At 44.1% G+C, this 24,358-nt stretch overlaps 1 protein-coding gene and 1 long non-coding RNA gene across 6 annotated transcripts in view; one reads left to right on the top strand and one right to left on the bottom strand.

Moving 5' to 3' along the window:
- The window catches only part of LOC144772176 (uncharacterized), an 86,908-nt gene extending 63,208 nt beyond the window's left edge, over window positions 1–23,700 (bottom strand). The window contains exons 1-2 of the long non-coding RNA XR_013599681.1: window positions 23,596–23,700; window positions 17,874–17,948 (exon numbers count right to left, since the gene is read on the bottom strand). This is a non-coding gene — a long non-coding RNA (uncharacterized LOC144772176). The remainder of the gene's footprint in view (window positions 1–17,873; window positions 17,949–23,595) is intronic.
- An 89-nt stretch (window positions 23,701–23,789) lies between these two features.
- The window catches only part of CFAP54 (cilia and flagella associated protein 54), a 2,603,731-nt gene continuing 2,603,162 nt past the window's right edge, over window positions 23,790–24,358 (top strand). For all 5 annotated transcript variants that reach the window (XR_013608312.1, XR_013608313.1, XM_078677994.1 and 2 more), the window contains exon 1: window positions 23,790–24,030. Coding sequence is in view for 3 of the 5 variants with exons in the window: in XM_078677994.1 (XP_078534120.1) it covers window positions 23,810–24,030 (221 nt within the window). In the remaining 2 variants the exon portion in view is untranslated. The remainder of the gene's footprint in view (window positions 24,031–24,358) is intronic.

Raw genomic sequence — 24,358 nt, 5'->3', positions numbered from 1 at the left:
AGCTCGATGGGGAGTCCATTAGGGAACGAGGCCTTCCCGGAGCGAATCGATCGGATAGCGGTCGCAATTTCATCAACCGTGAGCGGAGCTTCCAGCAGGCCCCGCTCCGGGTCAGACAAGCATGGTAGCGAGATATCGCGTAGAAGCAAGCGGGAGTCCTGCTCTGGTCTGTCGGACACAGGGGAGTACACTACCCGAAAATAATCGGCGAACCGCGCAACGATCCCAACAGGGTCAGTGATACTTTCACCATTCACATCAACTATGACAGGGATAACTCGACTCGCGCATTCTCTCCTATCCAACCAAGCAAGCAATTTCCCAGCCTTATCTCCCACATCATACAGACGCCCCTGCTGTTCACGACCCATCTCCTTCGCAGCGTCAGTCACAAGTGCTCTATATTCGTGCTGTTTTAGGTCTAACAAGTGCAGCTTCTCAGGGGAGGCTCCAGAGTCCAACTCTCCCTCAAGGATGGTAAGTTTAGTCTCAAGACGGACAACCTCCTCCCGTTTACATCTCTTAACATTACCAATCGAAGAGAGGGCCTGACCCCGAATGACAGTTTTATACGCCTCCCACAAGGAGACCGAAGAGGACACTGAACACACATTTTCAGCAAAGTAACGATCGATCGCTTTAAGTAACTCCACTCTAATCCTAGGATCACGGAGGTACCATGGGTTAATCGGGGCAACCCGACCTCCCGACCCCAGACGAGCGTTCACAACTAACCACAGCGGGGAGTGATCTGAAATACCCCTGGCAAGATGTTTCACCTCCCCTATGAGGGAAGCCTGGGAGGAGGGCATCAAAACATAATCTAATCTCGAAAGGCTGCCATGGGCCCCGGAGTGAAAAGTATACTGCCGTTGCCCAGGATGATGTAAACGCCAGCAATCAGTTAGCCCCAGCGCCTCCAGGAAGTCCCCCAACCAGGATTGAGACTTAACGAGGACACGGGGAGGGTGACGATCATACATTCCAGACACTACTGAGTTGAAATCCCCCCCTACTACAAGCAAACCCTCGGGTACTCCCAGGAGCACTTTTCCAAGATCAGCATCGGTCGTAGTTTGAAGGCCTGGGGGTACGTAAACCGAGAGCAAAATAATCACCCTCCCTTCCCAGCGCCCTACAATAGCGGCATAACGCCCCTTATCATCAAGTATAACGTCATCAACAGCAAGAGGGAGGGAGGTCCGAACCAGAATGCCCACCCCTCTGGAGCCGGAAGTGAAACCCGAGTGGGCCATGAGACGGTATCCACGTCTATTCATGGCGTGGCACGTATTACCAAGCAAGTGCGTCTCCTGAAGCAAAACCACATCAGGAGACAAGCGTCTTAGCAACTGTAAAACCACCCCTCTTTTAATTCTGTCTCCTAACCCATTTACGTTCCAACACAGAATGCGCAGTCCCCTATCCCCCATCCCGGAATCCACCCCAGGTTCCCTCCCACACCAGCCGCGACACTGCAACACAGGAGATCAGCAGCACTATGCCTTGAATAAAACACAAAAACATAAACTTGAACCCCCCAACCCCCCAAAACAACATCATACCCCCCACCCCGCACCCCTGCGTAAGACTCAAAAGCCACCCCAACTTGCAGTGTGCCTGTCGCCCTAACATATAACTAATCTACGAAAAGAACCCCAGAGGAGGAAGACACACCCGACCCCCTCCCACACCCCATGAAGACAACACAGTAGCGGACAATAGTAGCATAGCATCAAACCACTGCCGAAAGTCAATACGTTGGTCCAGGAGCCGATTCACTCCCTATTCCTGCTCCGTCGGGCCGCCCTCCGCTCCACCGGAGTGTTCCGAATGATCAAATTGTCCCCGTTCAGGGGGCAACGAGTCCAACCAGTCACTGGCCGCTACAGGATGGTCAAAGAAAAATGTTCTATCATTGTGAACCACACGCAATCGAGCCGGGAAAAGCATGGCATATTTCATTTCTCTGTCTCTCAGTCTCTTCTTCACCCCTTGAAATCCCAGTCGCTGCTTCTGAACCTGTTGGGTGAAGTCCGGGTAGAAGCTGACCACGGCGTTTTCATATTTCGTAGGGCCCGATGTGCGGAACGCCTGCAGGATCGCATCTCTGTCACGAAAGTTAAAGATCCGCGCTATGATGGGGCGCGGAGAAGCTCCCAGCTTGGGCGGGCCACTCGGAATTCGGTGGGCCCGTTCCACTGCAAAAAACTTGCTCAGGCCCTTGGGCGCTAGGTGATTCAATACAAGGTCCTCCACCAGTAGGTCTACCGCTGACGAGTCTGTCTTCTCCGGGACACCGACTAACCGGACATTGTTCCGCCGTGCGCGGCCTTCAAAATCGTCCAAGCGTCGAGAGAGGTAGTCCCGGGCGGATCTCAAATTACCGACCTCCGTCTGTAATTCAGAGACGTCGGCGACAAGACTGGATGTCTTCAGGTCAAGGGATTTGACCTTCTCGTTAGTCTTTGCGAGGTCTGCCCTGATCAGAGTAACATCTATAGCAACCATGTCCAGCTTGTGAGTCAGGGCCTCATACTGTTGTCCCAACACGGCCTTCATCCCAGCAATGGCGCCCATGACGTCTTTCAACGACGGTTCTTCACCCAACAGGGAGTCTTCCCCAAAGGCAGTCGGGGGTTTAGGCATGCCACTCGGAGAGCCCTTAGTGAGGGTATAGCGATCCATAACGTTGGACTGTACAGGACCTCCCCGAGTTGCCGGTCTGGTCTTGCGCCTCTCCGTCTCGGGCTTGGTGGCCATTTTAGGTCGTGCGCCCCGGAGGGTATTCTGAGACCTAGTAAAAATGGCTACACTCGATGCGCCCGGATCAATTCGGAGAATAGGTGGAGGGCCAGCCACTAATCAAAGAGCAGCGAAAGTCCAGATCTCCAAACGATGACGCGGTAGTAGCAAGGAACAAGTGACCAGGGCGATCAAGGCAAAGTCAATGAGGCCAGATCACAGGAATCGAAACTGAAAGTAGAGGACCGGGCATAGGAGACTCGCCCGGGCCGTTGTTATTTGATTACCACCCGGCTGGCAGAAAAAGCAAGCCCGGGGCAGTACCATGGAGCAGGCCAGAAATGTTCAAAAGTCCTTATCTTCGGTTCCCGGGGACCAAATCGCAATCTGGAAACGGATAAATGATCAGCAAGGTCTCGACCACAAAAGCCCGTCGTCAAAATCAGGATAAGATGCAGGATGATCGGTGGAGGTGGCGAAGGTCCGGGAGCTCCGAGCTCACGCGACCATCTTGGGTGCGCGCTAAGCTCCTCCTCATTTCTCCATAGTTAATAGATTTGAAAGGCAAAAGTTCTAACGTGATGTTATCGCTAACTCAGCTGATAGAGGGGGGGGCAAGCCCAGCCGATGGCCCCGCTCTTGGCCCGGTCTCCCATGGAGGTTTTTAAAGAAGCACCTCCAGGCGTGGACTGCTTGCGTAGACGGCGGCTCCCTGCTGAAAGTGGTGCTGGGGCTTAAAGTCTGCACCTTCCTCAGTGCTGGTCTGCTGTTCATATTATTTGATGCTGTGATATGGTGCCTGAGGTTACATCCTTGAGGTAACACAATAGCCTATTACTGACCAGGTCCCCCTAGTATTTCCTCTTATCAACCTCAGTATATGGCACTCCACACATGCACATTTGACCTCTACAACTTTAGGCCACTTTTAACAGCCATGCTGGGTCTGCCAATCACATATGTATTTACCATCACATACCAGAACATTATACCATCTACACTTGGCTCTACAGGACCTCTTGGAACTCATTTTATTATACAGGTTCATGCCAACCTTATGCTAAAATCACCATTTCTTATGAAGTAGCACTTCACATAGGGAACCGGGACGCCCACATTTCCATTCAAAGATGGCGGCTACGGTTACTAAGCCATCCGCCCACGCATGCACGCTTGTTTTCTGTAACCTTTGGTCCCCATGATGTCCTTGCTGAGCTTATGACTCTCCCCATTGGTTGCCACCGACCATGGCCATGACCCTGCACTGCAAGCATCGGGCGGTTGCAGCCTCAGCGAATTACTTGGCTGCGCTTACACCAATCAATGGCACTTGAAATACCACTCGCTTCACTCAGCTCACTTCCGACCGAGGTTTACTAAAGCCCTCATTGTCATTTTTAAACAGTTTTAGCCGCTGTGCGCTACCCTTTGCTTTCAAACTAAGGGGAGTTACTGATTGATCCGATGGTTAAGATTCTTGCTCTCACCTGAGGACAATCCACTACTCAGTTTGTGTTTTATGCCCCATGTGTCCAACTGCGTAGCTTGTTGTTTGTATGTACACTTTACACATTGATCGCTGCACAACGTATCAGTACCAATAATAGCATGAGCATGTCTACCAGGAGGAGATACGAGCAAGCAGTGTGCAAAACTTGAGGAGCACCTTACCATTCATTAAAAAAACTGGTTTGCCTAATGTCTTTCTGTATTCTTTGTTTTATCTAAGTTGGGTGATCATTTTATAAAGGTATTTTCCTATAGGGAAGTACCTGGCACTACACATCACATCCTAGGTGTGGGGTAGGCATCTTTTATAGATCCTGAGGAAGCGCTGAGGATCTGGCTGGGACCATTAGGCATGAAATATGTCGACCTGACTGCACTCATTCCTCCAGGCTATCTTGGCCCATTGAGCCCTCATGATAGGCTCCCTTTTTTGGTTTTAAGCCTGACAAAGGTACCACAGTGCTTAATTTGAGCCAGTGGTTTCCAGTGCTCAGCACCGGCACTAAATCATCCACACCGGTGCTTGAGCACCAGTTAAGGACACATTTATTTTTGGTGGGCGCATGGAGATTAAGTGATTTGCCCAGAATCACAAGCTGTTGAGTTGATGCAAAGACTCGATCTCAGTTCCCCAGCTCCAAGGTCGGCAGCTCTGGCCATTAGGCCACATACCCTCTCCACTTGTAAGGTTTTTTGTTTCTGTGTTAGGCAGTGCTAGCAGGAGAAATGGGCTGGTCATAGCTGCCACTTGACGAGAGCCATGGCCCTTCTTTATAAATTAACCACTTGCGAACCTCCATATTAAACATAACTTGGTATCACTTAGACAGTTTTCATTTTACTTCACCCCACTCTATACTCTCACTCCACACACCAAATTTCACACCCTTTCACTTATTAATCATTACTGTTAAAAATAAAAAGATCTCCGGCAAAGAGACCCTTCCTAGGGCCCGTACGGCACTGCTGCGCCGGTCCTACATGGAGCACGCCCTATGATGAAGCATGACATCCTTTTTAACATGTGAGGGCACCAAGCAGTAATACTAGGATCCTCTAGGATTCGTCAACCGTTCTCTTTTGTTCCTTCTTTCTTTCTTTCCACAACAGGAACAGTACCTCCATACATTCGTGTTAAAGCGTTTCCTCGCATGGGTACTAGACCTTTATATGCTCCCAGTCCCCCCTTTATTTGTATATATATAAAACCATTGCCATCACCATCAACTTGAACAAAGAGGTAAACATGAAAAGAACATGATGGTTTTACATTACAAATGTATTGTCCTGCAAGTAAACACATGTTATGCTATTCCCAGCTCCATTTCATATTTGCATGTGGTGTGCTAAATGTAATCACAATATACATTTGAACAGATTTTTACAAAATCTAGAACATGGCAAAGGAGAATAATGCACAAAGAGGATACCACAAAAATCAACAACCATTATGTGTCATTTTCTCAATGGTGATATGTACCATAATGTTGTACAAGAGAAGTACTTTGAATGTGGCAGGGTATCCTGGATCTGTGCTGCAGGTGTGAACTTTTCCTGGGTAGCTTGTCTGTTTTATATAAAACTTGTTACAAGGACATTAAATGCAATAAACAACGTTATTAGTTTTGCAATTAGAAAACTGCCTCTGGGGCATTATAATACCATTGACTGTCAGCTGTTTCAACTCAGTGGTGAACTGGCATGTGGTATACCTTTCAATAGTCTGGATTGATGGTAGGCCAGTTAGTTTAGTTAAATCGCCCCACCATGTTTTCCTTGCTATTTGGACCAAATATTGTCTGATATTCTTTCTTGCAGTCTGGAAGAGTACAACTAACTAGCATTTTCCATTTGGAGCTAATGATTTTCTTTTTTTTAAATAGGGTTATATGTTAACACAATATACAGGGATGGGTGACAATAATGTTAGGAGGGCTTTCTATCTGTGTTCCTCCGAATGGTGCTTTATTAGTAAACCAAATGGAGAATAGGGAGTTATGTCTTCAAAAGTTTCTTGATGCCCCGCTACGCATAGTACAGTAATGCTTTTCCCCTTCTTCTCTTCTGTAAGTACTTCTTATAGACCCACTGACATTCCTTGGAAAAAGGGAGTTTCGCCCAGTTAAGTATATATGCTTTAACTTATTGGACTCATTTTCTTTACCTTTATTGTCACTTTTGCTGGTTTTTCTTTTCCTCTCTTTTCTATGACTTTTCTGGTAGTGATAGTGCCACAACTAATGATGGGTGAGGGGTGGTGTATCCTATACCAGAAGGTCATGCATCTTCAACCGGAAGGCCTTTAAAGAACACCACTCACTGCGTGAAGAGCGAAAGACATAATATATATTTTTTTTAAACAGCATTGCGGTTGATATATTTAGCATTTCTTCTCAGCTGACTCTCCAAGACCACTCGTCTGTGGTTTCCTGCTCTTACAATCCGTAGACGTGTGCTCTCTCCCCCTTACTTCCTGTGTACTTGTTAGCCTGGTCTCACACTTTATCAGTGCATACTTTCTTTGTGATTGCTTGGAACCCATAGGTATATTAATTTCACAACCAAATTGAAGTGTTGTGTAAATAAAGAATGATTGGTTCCTGATGGAGTCTGTATACCTGTGATGTAAGCGTTGGAGGGTAATGAAGTGAATGCAAGTTTAGAAGGTTGAGTTCTTGCTTACACGCTGAAGAATAACTACTCTCTGTGTGTAGCTTAGTCATTGACTAATGCCCCGGGCTGGGCAGGACTCTACAACTGACAATGAGAAGGGGATAAGTCACCCATAAATCGACAGTGTTCTCCCAGAGAGTTTGCCATAGTCCAGCAAACTGCTCGGTGCTGCCACTTATACTGCTGTCGAAGTGCAGAATCAATGCTGGCACCTGTGGAGTCACAGCACAATGCTAGGCTGTGTTAAGCGTATGCTGACAAAGAAAGCATAATTGAAAATCAACTCATCAGTGGCCGAGACTCTAATAAATAGTCTACAACCAGAGACACCGTGCTACTAAGCAAATTAATGCTATATGTCATACGGAGTGAAAATCCTAAAGGCGGATGCTACCAGATCTCAAAAAGCAGCGTATTGTGACAATCCAGTGCAAGTTAAATTGTAATTTGATGTGCTACGAAGTTAGGTGATTACGAAGAGACATTTTAGTGCAGAGTGAATTGAATATCATAACATTATCTGCTTATCAAATTATTTGAATACAAAAAGACTTGTCTACTTACCGAAACAACTAAAGAGAGTCATCATATCACAGTCTGCTGTGGAGTGGACCCAGAGAGAGGGCTGGGGTTGTGTGTGCGGAGCTGTCCATAAACTAAGCAGACTGCCACCAAAAGCTGCTGAGTGGGGGCGCAAAGCAACTCTAAATGTAAATGTAAATGTCATGGTATTTATAGAGCGCACTGTCACCAGACGGTCACCTTGCGGTGTCGCCTATTCGGTTTCCTGGCACTGATACTCATACCGCTGTGGAACCACTTCTGGCTTTCCCTGTGAAGTGTCCACTCCTGGGCACCCCCAGGGTGAAGCCAGGCATCCTTAGTGCTGTTGGGGCCGGTGTGGAGGCTAAGCAAGCTATTGCCCAGAGTTGCAGCATGGGGCCCGTGATTAGAATAGGCACCGAGGTGAGAATTAACAGGTCCGAGGAAATTGAGCCTGAGACCCCGCGGAGGCGGGAATCGAACCCTGGTCCCTGGCCAGAACTCTGCATCAGGGTCTGCCGCTCTAACCATTGAGCCACACTCCTCCAACTCTACAGAGCTCTATTGAAATAAGGAGCTCCAATTGAGAGCAAAGACGAAGTTAAAGCTCTTCCAACTGTCAAGGTTGACCCTGAACCCAGCACATCACAAGGCGTGAGCAAGTTCATCAAGAAGTGTTAGAGAGATCACTTCTGTCCACTAATGGTTATACTGCTGCTGCTTTCTTAAAACTAACATCATCGTTTGATACTATAAAAAAGCACAATATTGGCAATAGATGAACTACTTGTATAGAGACTTTTGAGGATTTTGTAGACGCAATCCATGAAACAGATGACAAAACAATTATCAAGTATCTCACCAACATGGCTGGTGAAGGTGTAAAAAGAGGCCATGAAAAAATACCACAGAATGGTGAAGTGACATGCAATCACATTAAAGTAGCCTTGAATGTCAAATTCAATTCAATGACAAATGTAGACTACGAATTATACATCTTCAGTCAACAAAGCCAGAAAGTAATTGAAACCATCGATTCATTTCCAGTTCATTGTTTCCAAGGGTGACCAACTAATGTAGCATTATGACACCATTGAAGGATCTGATTTTTTGTAGGTGTATTTTCTTTTATCTGTACAGAATGTCTGGTTGAAGATGACTTAGTTTTGGTTCTTCAAAAAACCAATCTTGCTAAGGAATGTATCTTTGAGCCACTTTAGTAACTGCAAGAAAGGTGTCTGGTGTGATGGACCTTGTATGAGCCACAGGAAGGATTAGTGGTGGAGATGATTCTTCAATGTTTTTTCCTTTTCTTGATAATGATTTCTGCTTTACTGTGTATATTTCCTGGTCTGTAGTAGATATGAAAATGAATATGAGTATCAGGCTCAGCAGAACAACACCTGGCTACAAACCCTCGAGTTCGAAGAGAGTGGACTGCCCAGGTCTTCACAGTATTGGTCTGACAGAGGTATGGGCAACTCCTTCAGGTAGACACAATGTTGCTGACACTAGCAAGCGCCTAAGTGGATAGTGCCTTCCAGAAAGAAGCCACTGTTTGGAGGAAAAAAAACAACTTGGCGAAAAACTTCCGGAAGCTGGTACCACAGGCAAAGGCAGGTGCAGAAATAGGAGCAGGATTGATCTGGCAGAATAACAGGACAGGAATCAGTACCAGGAAAACAGCTGGAAAGTGTAAACCCTCTACAGGACTTACGAAGCATTACAATGCAAATGGAAGGCCGTTCTGACCTCCTTATATTCAGAAATTCCAGGAAATAACATCAGGAGAAGAGGGACCCATGATTGATTGGTAAGAGGCCTTTGAAGGACTAAGGATAGCTGCAATCTTGGATTGGGAATAATATTCTTCCTTCTCTAAGAATTCTGGAAGGAAGAAACACCAGGAACATGGAGGTAGGCAAGGTACCTCTTAGCATCAAGTCCCCCACCCCCAGGATCAGAATGGAGGCGATGAGGACAAGACCGGTGTGCCAGCTGCCATGAAGTGAGTGAGCAGAACGAGTGCGGCAGCCCACTAGAGCCCCTCACTCCACCACCGCAACACGCCTACCTGTGCCTGCATCCAGAGTCTGTGTCGGGCAAGACTGTGGCACCGTAATGATAAAGGAACAGGATCCAACGTGCCTGTCTGTGATTTCCACACCTCATGGAATTGAGGAAACCAAGATTTCTGTGATATGTCCAAACCTCTACCTCATGTTTGGATCCTTCAAAATACTGCCTCCAATGGCCACAATTCTGTGATGGCTAATAATTTGTGGTTGTATGTACTACAATACTATTCAGTTTCAGTTAAGGTTTGGCAATACAAAAAACACTGAATGTAAGGTTTCTGTGTCTTTTTGCTCCAATGCCTGCGGTGGAAGCACTGGTTTCTACAGTACAAGGTAGGGACACGTTCGGATGATGTAAGGCTGGAGCTAAAGTGAAGGCTTTTCCCCAGGGTTAAGAATGCTTCCTCTTGTTCCAAACCTCAGAAAAAGAACCCCCTCCTTTTGAGTTAGACTTGGTTTGGGGGAATTGCTGGTGGAAAAAGATTGAATGAATAGTCTATATACGTGAGCAAACCACACAAAATGTTGCACTTAATATTCTGGGGTGTAATCCATTCTGTAACTGCCTTCAATTTCTCCTCATCCATGCCTATGCCCTCAGGTGAGGAAGCATAACCCAAAGAAGTCATTAGGGGTGCTCCAAAAACATATTTCGGATGTTTGAGTCTTTGCAGAGTTGCCTTTATACGTTGTCTGTGGTCTGGTAGGGAAAATGTCACAAAGTATGTCATTGATAAAGTGGGTGAAGGTGGCAGGGCATTGCAAAGACAAAGGCATAGCTAAGTAGGCATAACTGCAATACTTATTGGTAAATACTCTCTTCCATTCATCTCCTTTGCGTATTCGGATCAGATTCTAGGTACCTCAGAGGTCCAACTTTGTGAAGTACTTTGCAGAAATAATTTAATTGAATAACAGAGATGAGAGGTAGTGGATGTTTACTTTGGATGGTTATAGAGTTCAATTCTCTGTAGTCTGCATGGTATCTTATTTGTTCAAGGATGCCTTAAATTGGGCCACACCATTGATATTAAGAAATGGCCCATGCTTATTAAACTATGAGAATTCTTACTCAAGCCCAGTGAGGAGGTTGTTTGAGAGACGACAGACTAAACAAATGGCCCATCAAGAGTTATTATCATTATGACAAGATTCTGAATAGTTAATATCATATTTTACTCTGTTCAAACAGAATTTATTAGAGGCTTCATGGACAAATGAAGCAGCTGCAGCATGTTTTTTTATTATGGACTGAGACAGGGTCTCAAGGATACAGTATCTACTGTAGTTCTACTTATATGGCTGCTCTTATTGATTTGGTTCTGTAGATTGACCGAAAAGTAGCTAAACACAGGAAAGAAAGTACACAAGAGAGTTAATGCTTCAATATAATTTCATACTCTTTTGTTCTTCGACGTCTTCTTGTTCTTATCCTTCAGTTACTGAAGGTTCAGCACAAGAGGCAATGCAAATCCATACTGTTAGAAGAAGATTCACTTTTCAGCAAAATGAACATTAATGAAAGAATCAACGTTACCCCTATTGTGGACAATCAGGGGATTTTGTCAAGTCGCTGCCCTCAACGAACAGAAAACATCAGCACTCTGGTTACGTTTTAACTGTATTTTTATTTTGGTTAACAAACACATACTATCATCTACAACCATCTGGCCGGCGAGGAATGCAAAGTAAATAAAGACAAATTACATATCAAAAGACCTGTGGCCACCCTACCTGCCCTCTCCCCCACAAGTGGTCTACTGAACAGTGTTGATGTGATCACTTTCAAAACTAAAAGTTCTTTTGTAATATTATGAGGGTTCGTTCGGAGTCACAATTCCTTCAGTTTCACCTGGGTAAAAGTTGAGAAACCTCTACTGTAATAAGGCTTACTGCTCTAAGATAGAATGGGCATGTAAGCTCCCTAAATTCATGAGCCAGGTTTTGTATATAGGTTTTCCAATATATTTCGTAGACCTTTAATTTGTTTTCCAAACCTAATGCTATTCTTTCCATTGCCAGGACATTCTACATCAGGGTTATCCACACAGAGAGGGGTAGTTGCCTTGCCCCAGAGTGCTAGGAAGCACTGTATCCATCTAATATGACCATGGCTAGTTGCTTACTGTTGGGTGACTTCAGAGATCTTTGTTTGTCATAGGGAAGGCCTAGTAAAATAACACTTGAGTCCTTCAGGGTCTGTGTTTCGGATGCTCTTTCAGTTCGTTAATGAGTTCCTCTCAATATCGGCCCAATTTGGGACAATACTAAAGTAAGTAGAGGTGAGTATCCGAGGAGCCGCACCTCCTTCCAACAATTATCTCTTTCAGATGCAATCCACTTAGTAATCTTGTCAGGAGTACGATACCAATATGTCAAAATGTAATATTGCATTTGGCGTTGGTGAACATCAGTAGCAAATGCTTATGCCTTATTAAGGAGATTACCCAACACTTTTGGAACGATGTCCTACCCCAGTTCTCGTTTCCATTCGTTTTGCCCTGTTGTTTTAGATCACTGGCGCATTTTGTGAGGAATTTGTAGAGAGTGGAGGTCAGGGCTTTGTCACATAGGCCATCCTTGAACCATATCTACAGTACCATAAGTTGTCTGGACCCTCCATTCTTCATTGTAGGGTGTAATACCCAATGTTGAAGTTGAGTATAAACAAATATTTCAGATTCTAGCAGGTAATATTTTGGTCTAGGATCTTTGAATGAGAGTGTCTGTTGGCTTGCAAAGAGAGAGCCTACCATACCTTGACTTGTTGGGGAGTAAGTGCAGATGTAAGGTCTGTGTTATATGAGATGGGAGTAGTAGGTGGCAAAAGGAAGTAAAACATGCTTTACAAGAATCTCTGCCCCAGATTGCTAGCATGCCTCTAGTCATTGTTGATGAATAGAGAACCAGCTGCATTGTGTCCTGCTTTAAAGACAAGCTATCACTGCATGATCAATAAGAAGAACTGCTGAATGATCAGATCATTTTTACATGGAGATCATCCAATTAAAATCATGACATTTATAGAGCGCAATGCTACGTCCAAGGAGGGGTCATGGCGCTAGTGGAAAGCTCACGAGAGTAAGGGAGGAACTTATGATTACATAGCCACAAGAGAGGAATCAAACAAAAGGGTTTTAGATTGAGTCTGAAGACAGATTACAAGGGGCTGCAGCGCAGACTGAGTGGCAGCATGTTCTACATTTTGGAGGCCAGATACGTGAAGGAGCGCTCGCCTCGTCTGGCTTATGAATGCGGGGAACATACAGTAACTTGAGGTTGTTGGACTTCCGATCTCTGGACTGGAAGTAGGGCTTGAATTCTCCTAACATAGAGAGGGCCTTTATGAGTGAAGGCTCAGAAGACCAGAGTAAGTGCCTTAAACTGAATTCTCATAATGATAGGAAGCCAGTGAAGATGCCGCAAGTAAGGCGAAACTGGTGAACGTGGGGTGAGCTTCAAGAGGAGACACGCAGCAGAATTCTGGATCATTTCGAGTCGTTGGATAAGGAAAATAGAAAGGCCTAAGTATAAACAATTAGCATAGTCCAGTTTAGCAGTAACCAGAGCGTGGACAACAGTTTTTTGGAAGTCCACTGGAATGAGGTGGAGCATCCTTCAGAGAGATTTGAGGGTGGCAAAGCAAGAAGCAGAAATTATTTCCTTGCCCCAAGGGCTAGTCTCTGGATCTGCTCTCATTGACTCTGGGGATACTAGTAATTTTATGGATTACTGTTTGAAAAATGGCATGGTATATAGATTACTAAGGAAGCCACACAGTGAACTAATCTGAGCAGTTGATGGAACACTGTTTAAGTCAGGAGACGTTTACTTACAAAACTACCACGATTCTCATTGTGTCTCCTGCTGGACATCTAAAATCTATACCCTTTGATATGATCTTAGTTAGCACTTTCATTTAATATCATTCTAGGCACTAACTGGCTTCAATGACATAATCCTGCTATGGAATGGCTAAAAGATACACTAAAGTTCTTCTCATCTATATGTCAACCCCATTGTTTCCCCAATGTGGCATCCATGCCCAGTGCTAAACTTAATACAGCAAAAGACTCAGACTTGCATCACCGCCACATAAGCCCTACAACTGTTCTATAGACTTAGTTCCAGTTGCCAAGGTTCCTCATGGTTTTGTACCAAAACCTTATGGTGAAATACACTCCTGCGTAGACTACAGAAAATTGAACTCTATAATCATCCAAAGTAGACATCCCCAGAGATAAATTGTGGGGGGTACTTAGACACCTGGGAATCCCCTCCTACTTTCTGGCCTTGCTCATGAGACTGCGCAAGGGCAACTTTGCCCAAGTAAGATACCGGAAATTTGGGGAACTAACCTCCTGCTTCCCAGTCAATAGAGGAGTAAGGCAGGGGTGTGTGCTTGCCCCTACCCTGTTTTGCTTTTTCATCAACGCTCTATTTGCCCAATTAAATGAGGTAAAGGATAATGATGCCCCAAAGCTGGCACGTAGTAAGGTGCCAGCAATGATATTCGCGGACGACACACTGTTACTATCAAAGTCGCCCATGGGCATCCAGAGGGTTCTTGATAGCTTTGCCACATTTTACAAAGACAAGGGGCTGGAGATCAACAAATTGAAGACCAAATTCATGGTCTTCAATCCAGCCAACACATCCCGCCCAAATCCCTCCCTAAATGGTACCTTGCTCGAGAGGGTGGAAGTCTTCGACTATTTAGGTGTCACTCTGTCTGAAACGTTTGAGTAGGGCCTGCAACTAGCTAAAGCAAGTCTCAAGCTAGCACAGACTGCAGGGTAATTGCAAAATTGTATAGAAACTCCTCCCACAAACTGGCCGGGCCTATAGCGGAGATTTATAAAGTACAAGCTAGGGGCGCCACAATGTATGGAGCCGAATTATCGGGCAATCGTCCCTCTGGCGGATTGACTAAAATAGAGAATAATTTTATGAGACAGTTGTTAGGCCTACCGCCAAAGCACCCTCCTTCTCCCCGTACACCTGGCCTTAGGAATTAGACCAATCACGGAGGTGATTGGACTTAGGCCACTCATTTTCTGGTGTAGACTGTGGGTGACCTCGGAACTAGCAGTCTATCAGTCAGAGTTAAAGGAGATATTGGGTCTCCCGGGTTTGGGTAAAATACCATGGCTTTCATGTATAAAGGATGCATGCTGTAGGCTGAGTACTTCAAGTTTATGGATCAACCATCAGGAAACCTGCCCGGTAATCTCAAGCTCAGAACTAGTAAGAGCCTATAGGTCGCTCAAACTAGCAGACATTCAGGGGAACTCGGCACTTGCTCACTTGACAGTTGATTTTTTAAGTATTAAAGCAGAGTATTCGATTGAGTCCTTCCTAGATGATATCCAACCCACTCTGGCAAGGAAATTATATATCAAGTTCAGAATAGGGACTTTGCCGCTACAATACTTACTTATGCCTTAGTTTGCAATGCCCCTGCCGCCTTCAAGCACTTTGACATACCCCGTGGTGAACTGCAAAAGAATGCAGTTGGCATTTTACAACAAAGGATGAAAATTGTTTTGGACCTCTCCCATGTTGTTCATGGGGTGACAATGTGCAACTAAGGGGTATTTGATACCTAGGATGGTCTATTGGGAGATCCGGTATCACTATCCTGCAAGATATGAGGAACGATTGCACCAAATGGTTTACTAACTGTGGCTGAAGGAACAGGAGAGGTCCTACTTTGCAACTAATTCAAATGGTCCAATATACTGGCCCTTTCAGCCTTAGCTGTTCTAAGTTCTGCTTGTTTATTCTCTATCACTTGTATCAGGGTATCCTCACACTACCTGGTAGATCCATCTTTTGACCTATCATGACCCTAGGTAGCACTGGAATCCAAGTAGGTAGACCTAAGCTTCCCTGAAGCCGATGATTCCGTGTATTTATACTGTAATCATAGGAACCTTAGAATTAGGTTCTGGGGAAGGAGGGGAGAAAGGAACAAGGAGGGAGAAACATTGGAGATGTACAGAGAACCATATCATCACCTGAAAGTAGAGGTATGACTCAATTGGACACAAAATGTATTTTACAAGTAGGAGCAATGAAGATAAATTACATGCAAGCATTTATATCCACTCACCACCTGGAGGCTACGGGACAGCTTCACCAACATGGTGAATCCAGACATTCCAGGATGAAAAGGAGCTGAATGAGGAAGAGCGAGAGGTAAACAGTAACAGCCAGAAACATTTCTGCCTAAAGGAATTATCTGTATGAACGTAAGCCAACTAGAAATGTGTAGAATGGAAGCTGACTGGAAAGAGGAACAAGAAAGCCGATCAGCAAACACAGTTGCTAAGTCAAGTCCATCTAAAAATTGAGCCCTTATATACTACTCTGCCTACTGTGATCTGGCATAGGAACTTGATCGCCCTCTTGCACTGGCATGAACTTTTTCCCTACAATGCAAACTTCGAGCAGTTAAGATGCCAATACTTCCAAGCATGGCTCACAAATCCTGGGGCCTGATATAGATTTCGACAGATGGGTTACTCCGCCACCAAAATATAAATCCCAAAGCATGTAATAGAATGTATATTTCGGCAGACGGGATATCCGTCACCAATGTGACGGAGTAACCCGTCCACCAAAATATAAATCAGGCCTTTGATCTCTGCTGTAGCGATAGGCATCATGTCACCGTTGAGGCTCAGAATGTACCACTGATTTTACGATGTACCAGCAACCCCTTGGAGTCTGAAAAGTGAACTTTAAAGCCCGTTTATGAGTGAGCCCTGACAATAGACCTCTGATCTTAGAGAAAAAAATTCTCCAGAGGGTACCCTTTTTAAAGCTACCCCAACCTTTTTATCCACAGTGCCTGATGGTATAGCACCTACAATGTCAATGTTTGTATGACCAGTTACACTAAAGAGAAGAGAGTCAATCTTCAGTGCAGTACTTAATTTGTAAAAAAAAACTAGGGTGCTCTTGTTAGGAGACCACTGCAGCTTGCACCACACATTGCCCCTGCCATGTTGCCAATGATAGAAACAACACAATTACCAATCATCAGACGCCCACAAGTGTGACAGTTTGGACTATTTCAGGCCTTCAAAGCCATAAAAATGGTTTGGGTGGCTGGTAATAGTCATTTTTAATGTATATTTAATTAATAATTAACAATTGTTGTCAGCATCTTCAAATGAGCCAGACAGCGCCACCTTGTGGCAGAATTTCACAAGCACCGGTGTTGAGAATTAAGTGTAGGTGCTGAGCACCGGAAACCACCGGCTCAAATTAAGCACTGCTTCAGTGTTTCAGGAAACTTTAAAAAATCCCAGCAAACGGTGCCCTTTCTGCCAATACTTTGGCACTGCAAACGGTATGCGGACTTGACCAGTGCTAATTATGCTGACAGTCATTTCACCGCCTGCACTGCAGCACATAATTAAACAGCACTGCAGTTGTAGGTGTCGGTATGCCTGTGGGCACAGTGGGGAGGGCATAGAGGGCTTGGGGAAGTGCACCCACTAAAAATAAAGGGAAAAAATGCAATGGCCCCAGGGCAAACACTGGCAACCAGAGTATGTCTGTGTTTGTCCTGCAGTGAAATGTCCGCAAATCATTGCAAACTCATCTGTTTCTGCCCTCTCATTCACATTAAAGTCCAGATATTACACCGCAAAGGAAATCCAGGGTCAGGTACTGCTCACTATCAACTAGCATGATCTCCCAGTGGCGTAGCAGAAGGAGCTGTTGAAGATGAGAATATAAATATTTTCTGAAGACTAAAATTATCACTAATGTGTACCACAACCATAGCCATAACCTCTTTCCTCAAATATTTGCCAGCAGATTTCTTCCGTGGATGATTATCTGAGAGTTTTTCAAAATATTCTGGCCCATATCCTTCCATTTGCAACATCCGAGGACAAAAAAGAGGAGGATGGGGAGGAGAATGAGGAGGAGAAGGGGTCAAGGCAATGGCAATCCGGACTCCAACATAGAATGGACTGCAAACTCAATCAGATCCGTTAACTGGTCTATAGTCATCGCTGCCAAATAAATCCCCACAGCATTTGTGGCTGGAAAGGAGAATCGCCGCTGGTACATTTGGGGTGAGCATCATGATCCTCGGAATAAAAATAATCCCTGTGCCGCCTTTTGGAATACTTACATTTACATCTTCCTTCCTGGAAATCTAAGAGTGGAAGACTCAGGAGACAGAGAGCAGCTTTATTTCAGAGTGCTCCCCACTCTCTCTATGTTAGCACACATTGATCTCGCCCAAAGCAGAACAACAAAAACGTTCACAAGCAGCAATTCAACAAAGTTCAACATTCTTACCGCCTCTTCCTCCGTGAGCTCCAGTATCAGGACAGCCCACATGAGTTTTATTCAGATGCTGCTTACTGCTGAAACCTGGAAGTGGAGAAGGCAGAGCTGAGGTCAGCATTCTAGCCTTTTCTCTTCTCAAAAGGTGAGACAGAAAGCTGTCTGATTAGAGGAGGAGGAAAGACGCACAGCTGGACTATCCTGAACCATCTCTGCACAGTGAATAATAGGTTAGACAGTGGCAGTTGCCTGCTGATGTTCTGTGTATGCCATTCCTTAGCTGAACACACCATTGTATTGCAGTTTTACTTACAGTGTCAACGTGTTTCCTTAATTAGTTATGCATAGCTTTACTAATGAAATGCATTAGGTAATAGGAGTCTCTAGAAGTATCATGTTTACTAAAATATTGATTGGTTTATGTGTTTGCAACATTGCTAGTCCAACCCTGTTATGTCATATGATGCTATGAAATGGTGTGGATTATGTATCCTGAAACATTATCAAAGGTGTGTTAATTTGGAGATGAGCTAGTCTTTTGGCTTATTTCTTTGACGGCATACTCTATGTCAGTCTGTTACTGATTTTTATTTAGTCCTTCCTTGGGCGTTCTACAGAGGCAGTCCTTATGTTAGTACTCTTGCAGAATTATGCTTTGATTATTCTAAATATGCTACTTATTCCTAATTGACTAACTAATTTGTGCTTTCTGTAACAATCACATTTATGAATAAACCCATGTGGTTTTAACCTGCAGGCTTGTTTGTTAGTCTTGGACTAAATCTTACAAAGACTTGCAAAGAGTCAGGCAATCCTGTTCTTGCACATCAACCCTCTTAAGTGGTTAATTAGAGCGTTGATGCTGCTTTTTAAAAGAATGGCTTATCCAAGACAGAAATAACTTTTTTGACAATATTTTTAACTTAATTACTAGAGAGTGAGGAGGTCCTTTCATAAAAAGCCCCAGCGGATCAATGTCACCACAAAGGTTGACTGGATCTAATGCAAAGATGCTCCTTATGGCAGGCAAGACATTGCCTGACACTGAAAAGAACACCTGGAAAGACAAGACAGGGAGGCTGGGCTTTCTCAGTTAAAGGAACCCAACTTTTAAATAAGCTGCCACCATCTGTTAGATCTGCAACAGTCTTGTTGCAGTTTAGGAAAGGTTTAAAGACATGGCTTTTTCCTAAATAAATCCTAAATATGTATTTCTCCCAGGTGATTTAATGCCAACAGCGGTACCTACCCACTAACCTTAGCGCAAAGATGCCAGCTGGTGACTGATGCGCTTTACAAGTGGTATAAATAATAAGGAACCACTGACACTCCGCTCCGAGTATCCCTGCAGTGGAGCGTGCATTGACGTGGAGCTCTTCAGGAGTAAAAAGATTCCTTCTGATCCACCGATGTTGCTGTGGCTTGGCTATTCTTGGGAAGTCCATTTAAGGGAAGATGCCAACTTCTCTGGGGATCATTCTGGGAAGCCCCGTCTAGCTCTCCATACTCGGTCAGTGCCTGGAGATTATACAATATTGTTAACTCACCTTAGTGCAGCATAGTTAAGGGATTTGGCTCCCAGCACATGCCAAATAAAGCACAGGAAACTACACATACTAAATGAATCTGAAGTTTTGGAACTAAGTGAGCTACTGGGTAAATCTACAAATTGAGCTTTCACTATAGGACATCCAAGGATTTTCGTCATGGGTTACTGGAATGTGGACTGACAAAGGAAATAAGTGGGTACAATATGGAGATTGCTCCCATGACCCTTAAACTCCAATCCTTCACACCAGATATCCTCTGGTATCTCACTTTTCACATAACACAAACTAATAAACTTTTAAGAGATAGTAATATGAAGATAATTTTCTATTCGTTATGAATGTCATCTTTTTATTAATTCTCAGACATAAGGTTCTCTGATTGCACAAGGCCATGTGAGTGCCTTCCTCTAGTCAATCTCCATTGCTCAATGTCCTTTAGTCACAAATCTGCTGCCCTATGCTGAACATTAAAGTTTTCCAGAAATATGAATGACTTAGTGGGCGGGGTTATAACCTCCAATCTCTGTGGTACTGTTTTTGAACAGGAGTATCATTTTGGCACATATATGTTTTCTGTTTCGTCTCCCAGATATGTAGTAGGACACTGGAGGGAGAAAACCTTTGACTATATAGCAATGCAATATATACACATACCCTAAAAATGGAGGAGACCATTTAACATTGACTTGGAAAGTGACACATACATACATGATTGTGTTGCTGATCATAAATCTTCCCATCTTCAGTACCAACTTTGAAGGGGGTGCAGGTTCAGGCCACAATAGTCACTGTGATAAACAGATGTGAGAATTTGGGACCAGGAGATGCACCTACTCACATTACTTTCTAATGGTTGAACTTACAAGCATGTGACAATGATTTGCTTTTAACCACCTTGATTGGACTCACCAACAATATTTATGGACTTCCACATAATGCTGTAAATTTACCAACATTCTGGTCTCATGGTAATCCACTTTCTCAATAGACCACCAGACATTAAGCATTACTATTTCCATTGTGCATGGCTCAAAACACAGGTGGGCCCCTCTAGAGGCATCCATCTTCCAGCTCTAACCCGTGTTTGTTACCCATAGGATGATTCATCATCTTAGTTGAAAGGGCTAAGCCCTGCAGGTTTATAATTACAATTTAACTTAATACAGGTAGGTATGGGGGTATTCTTTACCAACTCATTACCAGTTTGTTAATTCTTGCAGGTGGCTCTTCACAAGGGCATGAAAAAGCACACAGGTAAGGAATGTCTTTAAAATATGTTAGACCCTTAGCTCCTGCATAAAGTGGATATCCCTAGTAGGGGTGTTTTTCCGCCCTCAACAGCCACTAACTGCCAGACTAATCCCAGCACTTGCAAACAGTACAAACCAAACTAAACACTGCACTCCAGACATGCACAATTTATCATCATACCACCGTACCTTAAGAATGAGACACTGCTTTCTCAGTACAAGCTGCCAAGCTCTGGAATTCACTACCAGCCAGAATTAGAAGCAACCTGGGACATATACAGTTCCGAAGACTGTTGTTGAAAACATGGCTATTTCTTAGATAGCTGCAACACCCACATCCCAGTAATAGAGCCCAGAAAACAGTCCCACCCTCAAGCACAATCCTCAGCTTACAACCCACGAATTGCTACAATTCAACCAGCAAACTGCTTTCGATATGTAGGTAAGCAAAAAAGGGCTGACCTATGGTTCGCTGTGGCATTGTATAGTTATGTATTTCCATATATGACAGTTATGGAACACAATAATACTAAAACCATAATATGCAGAGGTCAGTAACACACTGTAACTTATACCTTATGGCAAAAAACAGCAATCACCAAATGAACAGGTATGAAATAACTGAAGAGAACTTCCACACATTACTGGACAATTTGGAGGACTTTAATATAGTTCAGCACTGGAGGTCCCAAATATCTAGATAATCTGACTGCTGCCTTACATCTCACAATGTTTCTTAGATATGGGATGATGATAATAAAAATACCCATCCCTACAGATCTCTCCACTCCCCTCTCCCTCCAACCATGACAGCTGAGGACCACAACTATGCACAAAATCTCAGAGTTGGCAACCCAGTGCAGTAACCAACTACGCAGACTATATCATAAGAAATACCATAAAAGGACCTCCAGAGCTGTTCAAAGCTAGCAGCATACTGAAAACCATACAACTGTGCATATCTCTCTCACACTTCATCATCAAACACACTGCCATGTGCTGCGTCCCATAACATGATAATCGTACCTCAGTGGTCATCACGCACAACATAGAAACACTTCCCACATGGGATCAAAACAAGACAACATTCTTCCAACTACACACTCTACACTGTAGCATGCTACTTATGTAGACAAACAGTAGTGTGCTTCTCATGTCACCAGATAGTGGAAGTAAGCGCCATATAAATGTTGTGATACAATAAAATCAACATTCCTTTAAATCATCCACTCTCATCAACCCAGAAACCAGCTTACTCATACATGAAATGGGAAAGAAATGGATACTATATTCACATATCCTCTGTCATGCCACATGATAGAGTTAACTGGTATTGCTGGATGAGCCCCATTCAATTGTTTGAACGCCCTGTCACCGTCATAGGCAGGCCAACTATAACTGTTAATAAGGTAGACTTTTTAAACTGAAAATGTTCTTATATAAATTTTCCAGCTTTTAAAAACATTTTCCTCTTACAATATTCCTTACCACGATGCAGTCATTAAACAAATATAATTTTCCACTTTGGTTACTTGTCAGACTATCACTGTCAGAAATATCTGCTGACAAACATTGTGTCCTAATTTTTGGTACAAAAATATCTCTCCATTGGAAACAGATTTTCTAGCATGAACTCCAACTGGGTGATATCTGTGAACAATATTTTTATTTCAGGAGATAGATATTCTGACAGCTACATTTTGGTATCATTCCCTGCACCTATCTGACAAAAAATTCCCCACTCCTTTGTTCCCAAATAGTTTTCAAACACGAGCAGTGCTACCAAGAGGCCTCTGGCACTTCAAGCAATTCTATATTTTTAACAAGCAGCATTTTGCCTTTTGGTGCTTGTAGTTTTACCTTCCCTGTGTAAGTATTGAGGCTCAAGCCCAAGCGTACAAAAAGTGCTGCTGTCTAAAAATACAGATACAAAAAGCATTCAAGCTAGACTGGCTGATGAAGGGTAATACCCAGAAACCGTTCCCAGGATGCTTGTTTCCGGTCCAGGGAGTACCTGGCTTGACAGTTTGGTCTGGACTGTTCCCATGAGGCACAGGGTCAAGACTGATTTGCATATGGCTGGGTCTAAACTGGGTGGCATGGTGAACAAAAGAACAATGGGTTTAACCCAGATCTCTTGACTGAGGGTGAATGTATGATTTATTCAGCATTCCGTCCATCATTTGTTTGCATAGCACTTTTCACCCTAAGTGAGATGGGTATCTCCAGATGTGGGTCCCTTGCTCACTGTGCCACTGGATTCAAGCTAGCCTGGCTGATGAAGGGTAATACCCAGAAACTGATCCCAGGATGCTTGTTTCCGGTCCAGGGAGGACCTGGCCTGACAGTTCGGTCTGGACTATTCTCATGAGGCACATGGTCAAGACTGTTTTGCATATGGTTGGGTCTAAACAGGGGTGGCATGGTGAGCAAAAGAACAGATGGATTTAACCCAGATCCCTTGACTGGGGGTGAATGTATGATTTATTCAGCATTCTGTCCATCAGGTAGCACGTCTAAAAATATAGGACTCGTGACATAAAGGGACTTGACAACAATGCATGTGCTCCACTGCAGATGGAGATTTTAGATAATGTTACGAAGTTACTCAGTTTCCACATAACGTTTCCAGTCCTCTGCTTTCCTTTGAAATGTTGTTTTCGGAAGAGTTCTGTCGAGCTGCATGAACCACATGAAGACTACAACTCCCAAAATGCACTGGTTTGCTAAATAAAAGCCCACAACCTGGTGTCACGGTAGGATGGAATAATTGGTAACCCAAAGAAACAAGGAAAATAACTAGGATTGTATTTGCACATTACTTTCCATTGGCAAGAAGGTGTTCGAAGCCCGAGTATATTATACATAACGCGAAATCATAAAAAAAGCTATCAGGAAAGTTGACACATTTGTAAATATGCATAGGTATTTTACCTGAAAAAATGTGTCAATCAACACGAACATTTCTAACGCATGATCGAAGCACGCCCACGAGCTCTAGCAGCAAAGGAAATCCTAATATGAAACCTATAAATGGTGTTGGCAATAAAAAGTGTAGTCTGTTTTCTATGTTCATCTAGCGTCAAGTTGCGTCGTTACCATGGGGACAGTCTCCTAGAGACAACAGGTACATAAGCTACGAGGCAGCATGGCTGGAGAGCTCGGCAGATCCCGTGCTAATATAGGAGGCGCGCGTCCAATTATGGAGCCCCTACCAGCCTCTTTCTACGGCGCCATCGACAAGAAAAACCCGGTCGTGGCCTCTTTCGAAGCAGAGGTCAGAGAGGTGCTGGGGTTCCTGAGGAAAATCCGGCAGAGGCGGCCGCTCTCCGGAGACCAGCAGCAGCATCACGAAGAGCATCGGCGTGGGTAGGAGGCAGCTTTACGTAGAATGAAAGCAGTAAAATGAAATGAACGCTCCACGTAGCATTCACGTGCAACGGGTTATAAGTAATTTGAGAACACAAACCCACAACATGCCAATGACAGGCTCTCGAAATGGATGGTGATGTACTAGAGACAGGCGAGCCACTGAAAGCTCGAGCCAGATGCATGGATTTGGCTTAGCTTAATGTCTCTTCAGTACCTCAAGCTCAAAACGAACCGAGCTTTTGCAGGAGGTGATAAACCCAGGTGGCTACAACTGCCGCACACCACAAATAAAAGGCTAGGCTTATCAGAACCACTACCATCCCAC

This window comes from Lissotriton helveticus, chromosome 1_1 (genome assembly GCF_964261635.1).
Source record: "Lissotriton helveticus chromosome 1_1, aLisHel1.1, whole genome shotgun sequence".
Lineage (NCBI taxonomy): Eukaryota > Metazoa > Chordata > Amphibia > Caudata > Salamandridae > Lissotriton > Lissotriton helveticus.
Note: the sequence above shows the minus strand (reverse complement) of the source record. Positions and strands in the feature narration are given on the sequence as shown.